The 13,515-nt window shown below is 36.1% G+C and overlaps 1 protein-coding gene across 2 annotated transcripts in view; it reads left to right on the forward strand.

The window, feature by feature from the left end:
• LOC119067960 overlaps positions 1-13,515 on the forward strand; it is a 36,982-nt gene that overhangs the window by 3,121 nt on the left and 20,346 nt on the right. For both annotated transcript variants that reach the window (XM_037171287.1, XM_037171294.1), the window contains exons 3-4: positions 3,565-5,975; positions 11,231-11,401. In XM_037171287.1, the coding sequence (XP_037027182.1) occupies positions 3,565-5,975; positions 11,231-11,401 (2,582 nt within the window). The remainder of the gene's footprint in view (positions 1-3,564; positions 5,976-11,230; positions 11,402-13,515) is intronic.

Here is a 13,515-nt window from a genome sequence, read left to right on the forward strand (position 1 = left end):
GTCGATCGGTATTGTAAATACCTTTTATTTGACGTATCACTTACAACGTTTAACTTAACGTTTAAATGTCCGGAGATATCTTCGAAAAACCGTAAAGCACTTATTGGGCCACAGCTCGGGAGGGGTCGATCCAAAATCACTCATCTTCGAACTTAGCCTGTCTTTTGACATTACCAAACGGGAAAAAAAAAAGAATTTTCAAAATCGGATGCGTTTTACTCAAGTTATCGTGCAGACAGACAGACGGACAGACGGACATTTTTTTTCGCGGATTTGGCATCTCTAGACAACCACAATAGGTTTCCCCTTACTCAGGGAGTCCAATTCGACGTGTTACAAACGTATGCGTAAACCTATAAGACCCCAGTACTTCGTACGGGTCTAAAAAGGAATTCTCCATAACCACACAAAGTCCAAGATATTGCGATGCTGTTCCGACTCAAACAAACAATCTCTAATTGTTCAGTGCCTCCAACGCTTCTTATTGGAATAAATTAATCAACAGTTAATTTACGGTTACATCAGCAAACAAAACAATTTTACTGTCATCACAAAATTTGCATTGCATTAGTTTTACCCGTCATGGATAAACATCATTGACGCTCTATTGATATAATTGCTGAAGAAGCTAAAGTAAATCAGTAGAGAAGCCTTATCAACTTCAATTGTGTGTACAATAATTTCGTCTTTTTATACATTCAATTCGATTCAATTTATTTAGCCGAACATATCTGCAGCAGCTCTGATGATATGTATATGGTGTAATTGTTCTCTCACAGATATGTTATATTATACATACAACATTAGTATGATATCTCTATACGGCGAAGTGCAGTTATATTGAATGAATTTCTATGATGATTTGTGTAAATGAAACTCTTTTACATTACACACCATTACGCTAGTCAGTGATTTCATTCAGTTGAAAAAATTACTAAATATTTTTTAATCGCACTTAAAGTCTGTAGTTTTCGTTGCAAATTGGTCTTATCTAAATGGGTCCCGATAACGATACCGTTTTTTTTTGTATTATTATGATTTTCCATTTTTTGTTTTCGTCTTTCATTGAGCCTGTCGGAATTTCTTTTTTTTTTATTTGATGAGTGATAAGACTGCAACATTTAGCAATTTCCATTTGATATTGGACCAAAGGAAACTTTTCCAGATGTTATTTTAATCAGTCCGATTAAACAACTTTCGTCAGAGATGCGAGATTTATTTCTTGCTAACACGACAGAGTAAAGTTTTAATTTGCTAATCATTCATCAACGTCATCAGCTCAGCACAGATTATGTATGGTTGCTGATATAAAATCAGTTGCTTATCTAAGCAGGGAGGACGTCTAAGTCATTAGGTCTATCAAAGCGTTTATTAATTAAAAGTCGTTCATAGCGGCGACTGTTGGTTCGGCTGTTTACAATGAGTAATTTTGCGAACCACTTCTTTGAATTGAATGGAAATGGTACAGTAAGATTCAATGTAAAGGTTACAATTTATCGTTTCAGCTTCAGCTACTTGTTTGATCTGTTTCCATACGTCTGTGCGTGATTTTCATTCCACTGTATGTAATTAGAGAGAAAATCGTTCACACAGAGATGTGTACAGACACGTCACAACGACCAACTGAATCGAAAGCATTAAAGTGTAACCTCTCGTAGCTTTAATCTCGTTTTTCTTATCGATGTTATATTCAATAAGCTGTTGCTTTGAACTCCTGGATTAAAAGTTCGGATGAGTAATCTACATACATTCCGGTTAGTTCAAATGTGTTGATGTTTCACTTGAGTTTTTTGTAGAAAAAACTCTGTTCTCTTGAGTACTCGTATTTTGATATTAGAAGATATCCGTTTTCGTATCCACTAGCAACTCACATTTAGAAAGAATTTACTCTGATGCAGTCGACGTCAGTGAAATTTGAGCATAAATTTGTTTCAGCTGTTCCACTCATATGCAAACAAAAGTGCCTATACGTCTATATGAGGGTGAAATACATACATGCAGGCCCAAGGTAAAACCGTATAAAGGCGTAATGCGAGTGACATACACACCATATATAGATGTCTTCAGTTGGCAAAACTAATAATAGTAAATACCTAGTTCACTCTGACCATTTTTTGTGCTAACTAATTGTAGCTAACTTCACACAAGTGGAGTATTTTTTAAATTCCTGAGAAATGAACATCCAATGATGATTTTACTTTGCTTAACTTCAAATACAAACGTTTCCTGGTTACTTCAAATAGGTCAATCAACTTTTGAGTCCGAATTTTCAGTTTATTCGTTTTTTTAATTTGCCAAAATAATGCCAAAATTACCCCGTTTCGCGAAGTTTGCTGTGTTTAGTTAGCACATACAATGCAATGAACGTCAACACAAGGTATGGTCGAATGTCAACCTTTGTGTGGAGCGGAGGACATAGTGATTTCATATAAACAAATTCACCTCTCATGATAGGTGAGTTTGTTTATATGAAATCGCTATGTCCTCCGGTTTGTATGAACAGACCTGGTTTGTATGCCTGGTTTATACTTCGATTGATAAAATTGTGGTATGCGATCGGTCAAAATTTTGAGCTATTAAAATTGCCATACGATTTCACAGTTTATCTGTCAAAGAATTGTGGTGAATGTTGAATGTATAAAATATTGGCTATAGTGTGTGTGCGCGTTTGATTGTGACGTGACACGGACATAAGAGTAGTTTTGTTTGTACGAGTGGACCAGCTGAAAAACAGCTGAAGCAAATGTCTAAATTTCACTGACGATTACTGTAAAACAATTAGAAGACAGTTAAGAAATATTGCAGCACATTGTTCATACGAAAAAGCCGAAGAAGTCATACCTCCAACCTCCTTAAGTCCTCCGTTAAAATCATAATTTAACGCATTGTAAAGAGTCTATGTAATGATTTCTTTCCGAGAACCAGCGAAAGCTACATTTCTTGGAATCAAAACTTTTTTTCCAAAAAAGTTTCTCGGGAACATGATTTGCCGGTCCACGCTAACTGAGAAACTAAGACAACAGAATACTGACCAATATCTTTTGCATCGTAATGTTTTCCCAACTTCCAAAAAATCTTTCTTGAGTAACTCACTACTGGAGATAAATGCTTTCTGTCATCAATACACTGCATAAAAAAAATACTTACCAACCACTTGTAAACGCCAACGCTAGGGGATTTCGATTCGTTGCAATAAATGGTGAAAATTGTAGACCGGTTCTATTTTATTGCATCAAAAAAGTAATCAAACGACCCCAAGGTTTAAAGTCTGAGTATAGTTGTTTTAATGTGCTATGCACATACGCTCCATTATCGTCGTATTAAATTGGCATAAATAGATTGCCACTGTTGTTATACTATACATCCATACATGTAAATAATATCGCAAGATCAACGCACAACAATAATAACTAACTTCCCAAGTGAATTTGCATAAGTAAAAAAGAAAAATTCTCAAAGCTAAAAGTACAACCAAAGCCGATGTAACTGAATATTTACCTTAATTAATCTCTATTTTTTCTCATAGTGAAATCATTCTTCTTCATTCTCTTCCATTGCATACAGATACTCCCGAAACAAATACATCCATCAATAATGGAGTGATGACCAATACAACAGCTGTTGTTGCGAGCAACGAAACTGATACCATTGAAGAAGGCACATATACAACGGGCACTACAACAGGTCATTCGCATTCTGAGCAACTTGCACAACATCAAACATCATCATCATCGTCGACAACACCATCACCACAAGCAACCAATACATCGGCGAAAGCAACGTTCACAGCCGAACCAAGTTCAGTGCAGGAAATTAACATTCAGTCGCATTCCAGACATGGAAATGAACGTTTCGCGTCGGATAGCAACAGTGAATATACGTCAACGGCTTTGAACGGTTTAGGGAAAAAATGCACCTACAGTAAAAACAGTAATATAGTGAACAAATCGAATATATCGGTTAACAAATATACGAAATTTAGTGAACGGATTCAGTTAAAATCACCGGCAACAATGGTGGCAATGCCCGAACTGTTAAGTGAAAATAATAATTTGGATGATACGTCCGAAGAGTTACAATATGGACCGGGTATTGTGTCGAAATTACGTTGCCGTTATTTGAGTTTGGCATTGCGTCAATCATCCAGCAAACAACGGCCATCATTGGATAATTTACGGCGTGCAACAAGTCTAAACAATTTGATCGATGAGGAAGACGAACAACATGTGTCTACAAACGGACAAACATGGAACCACCAGGAACGAATTAATTTATCGAAAGAGAAGGCTCGAACACCCGACGAATACATTCCGTCATTTCATTGTGAGCACAATGAGCAAAACGGAGATCGTTGCAGACCCAGCCAACGGGGGAATGATTCATCGAAACTCGTTCGAGCTCGTTCCGTCGAGGCATTGATGCGTTACGATCAAAGTGCATGGCAACGTGATATAAACAAAGATTCCATTGATCAAACGGCGACGATGGTTGTGTTAGAGGAGATAGCCAACGAAAATTACAAGGTCAATAGCGGTATCGACGTCGTTACAATTGAAGATAAAATAATTCAAGCTCGGGAGCGTGGCGAACACAAACCGAAAAGACTGACTTCCTTTATGGATGAGACTGAAAGACCGCCTCCGGACTTGGTGAAGCATACGCTCCGGATTTTCGAAGCATCAGCCAATCGACGTCCACGCATTGGTACGAAAGGAAATGGAGGCGTTGCTGCTAAAGTGGCCAGTTATAAAACCATTATAATGCAAGAGAAGCCACAGATTGTATTCCCGAAACCGCCATTAAGTCCCAAGAAACCAGTCATTAAACCCAGAACTTCTAGTCCAAAACAAGTTTTAAACGGAAGCCGTTACACAAATGGAAATGGAGCTGACCCGAACAAAATACCAACAATCGACATAAATGTCGCCAAATCAAACTTTGAAAATCCAATAATCCTGTCGCCGAACAGTAATGGATCGAAGAAAATTACGGATACTTCCAGATCTCCATCACCACTTGCTGTACGTGTCGACATGGCCTACCGAACAAATAAATTTGACTCACCTTTGTCACCAGTACAAACATCTCGAGAGAAAACTAACGGACAATCGTCATACACTTCTTCACCACTATCACCTGTATCGGCTGCTCCACGACCAATGCCTCGTCAAGAGCTTCTACGTCCGGCCGCCGATATCAATGCTCAAAACAACATCGCAACCGATTCACCTTTGACAGCGCTGGGCAAGAAGCTCGAAACATTAGCCATTGAATCACCGAAAAACGGAATTTCCAAATTGAATTTGAGTGACATCGAAAGCGATGAAACCGATTCAAATTACAACGATACGGCTGACGATTCCGACGTTGATAAACCATCGAAACGTATTTCGAAAACAGCTCTGGCCAACATATCCAAAGCTGGTGTGACCACTGAATTCAATTTCTCTGCACAGTCATCAAAGTCTTACCTTCCGGCGGGACCGTTAAACCCGTTAAACGGAAACTGTTCGACGCCGATAAAAACCAACTCTTGTGATACAACCGAACAAAATGTACGCCAAATCGGCATCATTCGACCGCAAGTGAAAACTAGTGTCCAATCTGTAACCGCAACCATTCCACCACCCAAAGTGATTAACAAAAAAGACAATCAATCCGTTGTGATAAATGACTCGGTCGGCGTTGAAGAAAAACCGAATCGCGATAAATTACTGATCACCAATCTAACGTCGCCGGCTAATATACTGCTAACAACGCGTGAAATCGAACAAAATTTGATAAACAAAGAGAAAAGTGACGAGATCAAGTGGGCTACCAAGAACAATTCGGTGCCGATAGCAAAGCCATGGCAGAAACAAGAACAAAACAACACAATGGTGTTTAACTTCAGTAATAAGAAAGATGTACCGGATTACATTGAAAAATTCGAGAACGACGGTTTGGTTGTGCGAAGGAAAAGAGACTGGACAAAGGTGAGTGATTTTGTTTTATGCTTTACATTTTCATTCTTAGTTGAGGTTTTTTTTTCTTGGTCTGCGAGACTTTAACGCTATTTGAACAAGAGTCGGTGTTTTTTAGAATCTTTTTTTATTCAACCTACTTGTCACCTCTACAACAACGGAAGTTGTTTTCGTGTTCATTCACATAATCAAAGTCTTAAAACTATTTCCATAATCCACACAAGAAACAACATTTTTTCAAAATATTCTAAGACCCGTACCGTATCAGTTGGGCCACAGTTTAATGGAATTCATTTTCTTAAGTCTAACAAAGTAGTGAACTTTAACCACTACTCGAATTATCCAAAGCCATAAAATATATTTCGAGATCTGGTACCGTTGGCTAGTTGTAGCGGACGTAGTCCTTCGGTTGTCGACAATACAATCGTCTTATTGAGCTATAGAAAGATTGTGTGTGTTCAGTTCAATCCTATTCATCTCGTTGAAAGAACTAGTTTCCCTACAGAGAGAAGTAATAGATCAAAACAGAGTAGTAAATCCTCACAGTGTACCATGCAATTTCACATTTTTACACTGTTTCAAGGTCATGCAGATAGAGTGCTTGATTTCCACTTACTCCGTGTGAGAGACAAAATTGAAATTTTTCATTTTTTTTTCTGTTTACTTGACAGTTCGCTCTCTCACGTCTCTATTTGACATATGCAATATTCCATTATTATGCTAGGTGCTCTGTCACTAACATTTTAGAGGGGAATTTTTATGAGAATGTTTTCAGATAGAGAGAGAGAGAGAGAGAGAGAGACTGTAACGACTCAGAGTGAACTGGCAATTTTTTTGAGCTACGAATCACTAATAAGCCCTTTGATAAACTAAACATTTTTTATTCCCTGCAATGGCAGTCCGATTTCTATTTTTTTTTTGGTTCTTTAGCTTTTAAACCTAGGTGCAAAATGAACAAATACTCTCGTTATATTTTAGTAGAGCCCCTGCTGCTGTCCAAAGAATCAAAATTTAGTTTTTTGTTGATCCAACTACTAAACCATTTCTTACGAATCATCCAAATATGTTAATCCTTCGACCAAGTCAGCGTCGAATGCTTTTATTATATTGAATATATCAATTTCCAATAATAAAAATGTTTGTCGAACCAGTTTTTCTTGATTTAAACGAACAATATTCTTCGCTTTAACTGTTCTCCATTCCACAACAATGCCCACAAAGTGATATAAATTTCCATTGCCATACAAAAATTGTACAGAGGTGATACGAACGAGAGTATCAAGTTTATGGGGCGCTATTAATTAATTATTATTTTATTGTATTATCCAGACCACATAGCTGGCGTTCGTTGGTAATCTGAATTGTGAACAGTAATTAAATCGTTTACTTTTCATTTCAATTTAGAAACAAAACAAAACAAAATATTATTTCATCGTCATGTTGATCCTACAAACCTCATTGTTATGCGCTTATCATAATGACAATATTTTATGAATAAATTATCGTTGGCTTATTACGAAAAAAGAAAACCACTCCGTTTGCATGAATTAATATTATATATTTTTCCGACGATAATTTGAAAACGAAAGCGAAACATTGTCATGTACCAAGTCGGGTGTTATAAGTGCTTGAAACTTTCGCACTCGCCTCTATTTTCGTTTACATTTTTCTTTACTTTTCTTTTTTTTTCGAATATAAATAACAGAAACATAATTGGCATCGCAAACGACAATACACTTATCATGACCGATAATCTAGGCGCACAAAAGTTTTTGTTTCTATTTGCGATAAAAATTATTAATTTTTGTGTTTTATTATTTGCTTCGCCTATCTAGAATCAATCCTCGAAATTCGAAATTTTCATATTACTATACACAGTTGACGTAGTACACTTAACACACGGTATTAATAACCTAATTGTGTGACTCAACCAATTTTATTGATTTATCGTAAAGTGGTTGAGTAATTTCAAAGGTTGAGTTACAAACGATATGAATGTAAAAATTTATGCTTCCGTTTCGGAAAAGGTTTCGTGTTTCGGTTTAGTTTTTCCTTCCATAAAAACTCGTCGGCGAATATACTGTCTGGCATAGCATGATACGCTTTTGGGGAATTTCAATAAGACATTTGTTTGTTGTCTCGGCAATAACAATAACAATTACTCTGTACCTGCAGTTGTCCTTCTCTATAGTCTAGTCTTTTCTATCTCACCTCTATCAGGAGGCATATACGCTTCCGTTATTTCGCCGAAAGATGTCGCTGCAATAAACCCGGCGTCCAGATAAAAACAATTAAATTTTACCTCGACGGAAAATATCCTTATCTCTGTTTTGGACAATAGATCTCACTTCGTTCGGGCTACAACTCGCGAAATTGCCTAAAATCTCTGTCCAAAACAGATACGAAAATAACTATTTAGACCATCCCAATTTCTGCTAGGCGATCAGATCAGAGCAAATACTTCTTCAAACTCTTATCGCTCAGGAGATATTGGACTGATTGAAAATTTTGTAAAGAAAAAACGGAATTTTCGTAAAGCTGAAAACACACGAGCAAGTGTTTAAAAAAATTAAATTAGCTAAAAACGGCTTTGATTTGACACTACATGAGAAAGACATTATTTTAGTCATTGTCTAAATCAACGGCAATAAATAACTATCCTCTGACATACTAGTTGATTATTGATATCATGTTAAGTAGGAAGAGCTCTATAAAAAAAGACGTTATTGAATGATAAGAAAGCCACGGTCGACTAAATGTTATCTTATAGCAACGAAAATATTTAACAACATCTCTCGTTTACATGGTTAGGCTCGACCGACTTTAAATGAAGATCATTTTCTCTCTGTATCACATTAACAATTCTAGCCATTGACTAATTAGAAGTTGTAAATTACTTTGTCCGGTACTCGGTCCGGTATCTGATATCTGATCACAATTTCAATGTCATGTGTAGTCGAATGCAGCACAACATCTACTTGAATTTCATTATGTCACCAAAAGAAAATTTAATTTTTATAGCTCAAAAAATTCTGAATTGTTAAGCCACTACAAAGGTAAATAATTTCGTTAAAAAGAAAGTCTAGTCACTCAACGTGACATAAGATAATTTAATTTTATTGCTTGCAAGTTTGTTGGATTTCGAATGAGATTAAGCTTTACGTATGCCCAGGGCACTTGTTATATGATTCAAGTGTAGGCACACAGTAAACTTGTCGTCGATAATCAATCACTGATTCAATAAATGCGATATATGAAAGTGAGCTATCGTCAATTGAATGTGTCTATCGAAAAAGACGGATATAGCTTTGTATACTCCATATCATCCTAAGCGTAAATGCATTAATTGTGTAAAAATATAATTTGAAGGTCGTGTTTAGTAAGATAAGGTTGTAATTGAAACCACAATTTCTTATTTTATCTTGAACGTGTACCAAGATGTAGCAAGTGTAAAAACTTTTATGACTAAGCCAGTCACAAGAACGATGTTTGGCATTATAGGCGTACAACGAATGCAGTCAACCGAATTATGTAATTGTTTTTCGTTGATTTATTGTACACCATTAATTTTGAGTAGAAAAAAAATTGGTCTCAATTTAGTTTCCGCTTTAAGAAATTCAATTGAACAAAATTATTTGTTTGATTATTTTCGGCAGCTAAAAACAAACGAACCTGACGGTTTGATATTGAAAATAAATATTATTTTTTCTGTTTTTAATATTATGACTTTGCCGGGGTGTAGCGCTAAAAACCTTGATATCAGATTACGTTTGCGTTCAGTTGAAAAAAAAAATGGTTTCGCATTCAGAGTTCCGATAAAAATTGTTTTTACTCACTAGCACCAGTTCGATGTAGTTGAATTGGCAAAAATTTTACTGCCTGTCCCATGCGAAAGTTGAACATTACGTAGCAATTTGTCCCCTGCGAAATGATCGATTACATGTGGAACTATCCCATGTAGGAGGCAATAAAACAGTTATATGCTGCTACGTAATTCATTAATTCTGAAACAATTTTGTAATACTCGGGACAGATCCAAATTTTGGTCCAGGAAAATTAATTCCATTCTTGGAAACTGCTCATGAAATGGTGAGACAAGCGTACGTATTTTATGCTGTTATTAGAGCACTTTAGCCTTTTCGACGCTAATTTTACCATAAACCCTAATATCCACCTTTTACGGTAAGACCAACGACAATGTCCTGTCAAAAAATGGCGACAATTGTGAATGTACGAATGAAGTTTCTTTTGTAATTATCACTTCACGAATGGGGCTGGACAAATATTTTCTTATTCGTACATCGGGTTTCTGAGTAGCAAATGACGTTGAGTTAGAAATGGAAAAAGACTCTTCACTTTAGGCGGCTTCACAACGAACACGCGCCTAACCTACTATTGAAACATATCATATTGATTCTGTTATTATGATTAAAAACAGGTCCGGATCAATGCAATTTGAAGATTTGACGTACAGGAAGCTAGCCACATTTAGTTGGTAATTACGAAAGAAATATGTAGGCCCGGTTTATGACTAAACTGGCATGACTTCTATGTCCCACTCAGGAGAGACATTCTGAAGAAAGTCAACAGTTACACTGAATACTGCAGACTTTGGCTCGCATTAACCTTTCAAGTCGGTCCTATTTAATTACACACTGAACGCACTCTTTCAGTTGATTTTGAGAGGCGACAGAGGTCATGACAAGAACGAGGGATTAATTAGAATTTAATGATTAATTAATTCAATTCTGATATCATTTCAAATGACAACCAACTGTACAATTGAATGCCGGAATATGTTTTCTGAGGAATTCCGTTAATTTGATCGTATACGACAGATTGAAATTCGTTACAGAATGGTGCACACTACAATGAATGTAAACGAAAAATCATTCACTTATTTCCTCTACAAAAATAAATTTTACGCGGAAAAAGTAATTAAATTGTTTGCAGAAAAGCACTTTGCGTGCGCTATTCTAATTATGAAATTAGTTTTTCTTTCTTTTTTCTTTCATTTTTCGTAATTAATTTTCAATCTTTATGGGTTTATGAAGCGCTATGTAAAACATCATTATCCAAACAACAATGTGCCAAACTCGATTCAAATTTATTTGAACGAAATGTTTCCATAATTTACATTCGGAGAGAGAAAAAAGAGCCTCAACAAAACTTTCTTATAACATTACACCGTCCATTCACATTTTAGCTGCATGAACAGTATGTTTGCATAATCATAATAATTATCTTTTGGTTATTTGTGTACACAGCCTGGCGAATCTGGATTTGTTATGCTTGGTGATTTAACCGTCGAAACATCAACGGATCCAGACGATTCATATCCGCTTGGACCACCATCTCCCTGCGATGTGGAATTCCAGAATGACAATGTGATTATCGATGGCAAATCTAGTTTAAAAGACAAATCGATTGATAGAAAGGTGAGTGGTCTTTCAAATATTTCTACGGTTTTGGCGATAAGAATATTTTTATGGTTTTATACTGATATAGTCAAACTGAACAACCTGAAACAAAAAATTGTTCAAATTCCAGCTATACTATTCGAACATTGTTTTATATGCGATGAGTATAAAACCAGAATCATTAATTGAAATAGTGATGTCATTCGTTAATTAGACCGAATACACGATCATACAAAAATATTTATTGCTCAACTATAGTTCTGATAATATTATTTTATAAACAAAGGTCACAGTCGAATCTTTGATCTAAATTAATTTATTTGTCTTTCGGTCGGGGAACACAAACAATTCGATTTTATTTACTGACTTATAAGCCGAACCATTTTGTTCACTTTGCAAATCAGAGGGTTGACGAGGCTGGATTTTGATGGGAACAGCATGACAGCACCACATAGTATGCTTAAATATACTTTTAGTGGTAAAGATAAATAGAAAAAACATTTTATGGGAAGTTGTTATCGTTGCGATTATTGGCACATTTGAGAAACGGCTAATAATCGACAGCAGCGATAAAAATGACCGATGGCATCCGGTTAATGTGGTCTTCTACAGCAAAATATAGGTATTCATTCGTTTTGACTTACAATTTGCTGTAAAGAATTTCGTATCAATCGTCAGTCGAACTTTTAAGAAATAGGAGTAAAAGTTTTGACAACGACGATGGTTTTATATCCAGAGTAAGGCTCGGAACGGATCGGATTGATTCGATTTTTTTCGGATTGATCCGAAATTTATTTCATCCCAATCCGATCCGAATCCGAAAATCGACAATCCGAACTCGATCCGAACCGAACGGATACGATCCGAAATTGACCCGAGATCTGAAAATCTCAATCGGATATCCGAACTCAATCTGAATTAGCTATACACTTTTGCCAGTAAAAATGCCTTTTAAACATATACTGGCTTTCGCATTTTGTATACTTTAGTCCCGTGGAATTCTGCAAATTCTGAAATTTATTCCCAAGGCATGAAATAGTTATTTATGTAACCGAGTGATAAATGCTTTTTTAGGCACTAGGTACAATCGCTAAAACGAACTGGTGTGAATTTGGAATTGTATTTGACCAGCTGGTGCAAAACAACGTATGCACACCAGTTTGATTTAGCGATTATATGTAAATTGTCGCTTGAGGCCGAAAACAAAGTGTGGCAATACGCCTCGTGCACCTAAAAATCATTTATCACCGTGTTGTATATAACGTTTTTCTCAATAAAGTCAATGAAAGTTTTACTTTTCACCACTGAGTTGAGAAAACACAATTTTCTCAATTTAGTGACGAAATGTAGAACTCGAGTGACAATTTACACATCTACTGCCTCGAGTGACAATTTACACATCTACTGCCTCGAGTGACAATTTACACATCTAGTCACTAGTAGTGCCTAAAAAAGCATTTATCACTCAAAAACGTCGATTAAAGTTTCACTTTTCTTCACTGAGTTGAGAAATAGTTCTTTATGGAAACGAGTGATAAATGCTTTTTTAGGCACTATATGTCTAAATTGTCACTCGAGGCCGATGTGACAATACACACCATGTGCCAAAAAACACATTTATCACCAAGTTACATACGACGTTCTTCTCAAAAAAGGCAACGAAAGTTTTATATTTCGTCACTGACATGAGAAAAAGGTTTTTTTGTTATTCAAATAACTTTTTCATGTAAAATAAGTTAAAAACCTCAACTGTATGCGAAAATGTCAACCCGCGCCGACGGCAAGGGCCGTAATCGCATAGTGACACAGAAACAAAATAAACTGTACAAATAACTCTTAAAGGCGTACTAATTTCAACCGCTAAACGCTTTTTTGGAACCTCCATCAAAGAAGTAGATTCAACCTGAAGACGATCCGAAAAATATCCTATCCGATCTGAAACCGAAAATATACAATCCGAAATTTTCGGTTTCGGATCGGATAAATTTGAAAAAATCCGATCCGAAACCGAAATTTTCGGATTGTTTATTTTCAAATTCGGATCGGATAAAATCGATCCGTTCCGAGCCTTAAATCCAGAGCACATATCCCTGACGACTTTAATAATGAATAGAATAATGGTAGATTACTCA

Source organism: Bradysia coprophila, chromosome II, assembly GCF_014529535.1.
Source record: "Bradysia coprophila strain Holo2 chromosome II, BU_Bcop_v1, whole genome shotgun sequence".
NCBI lineage: Eukaryota > Metazoa > Arthropoda > Insecta > Diptera > Sciaridae > Bradysia > Bradysia coprophila.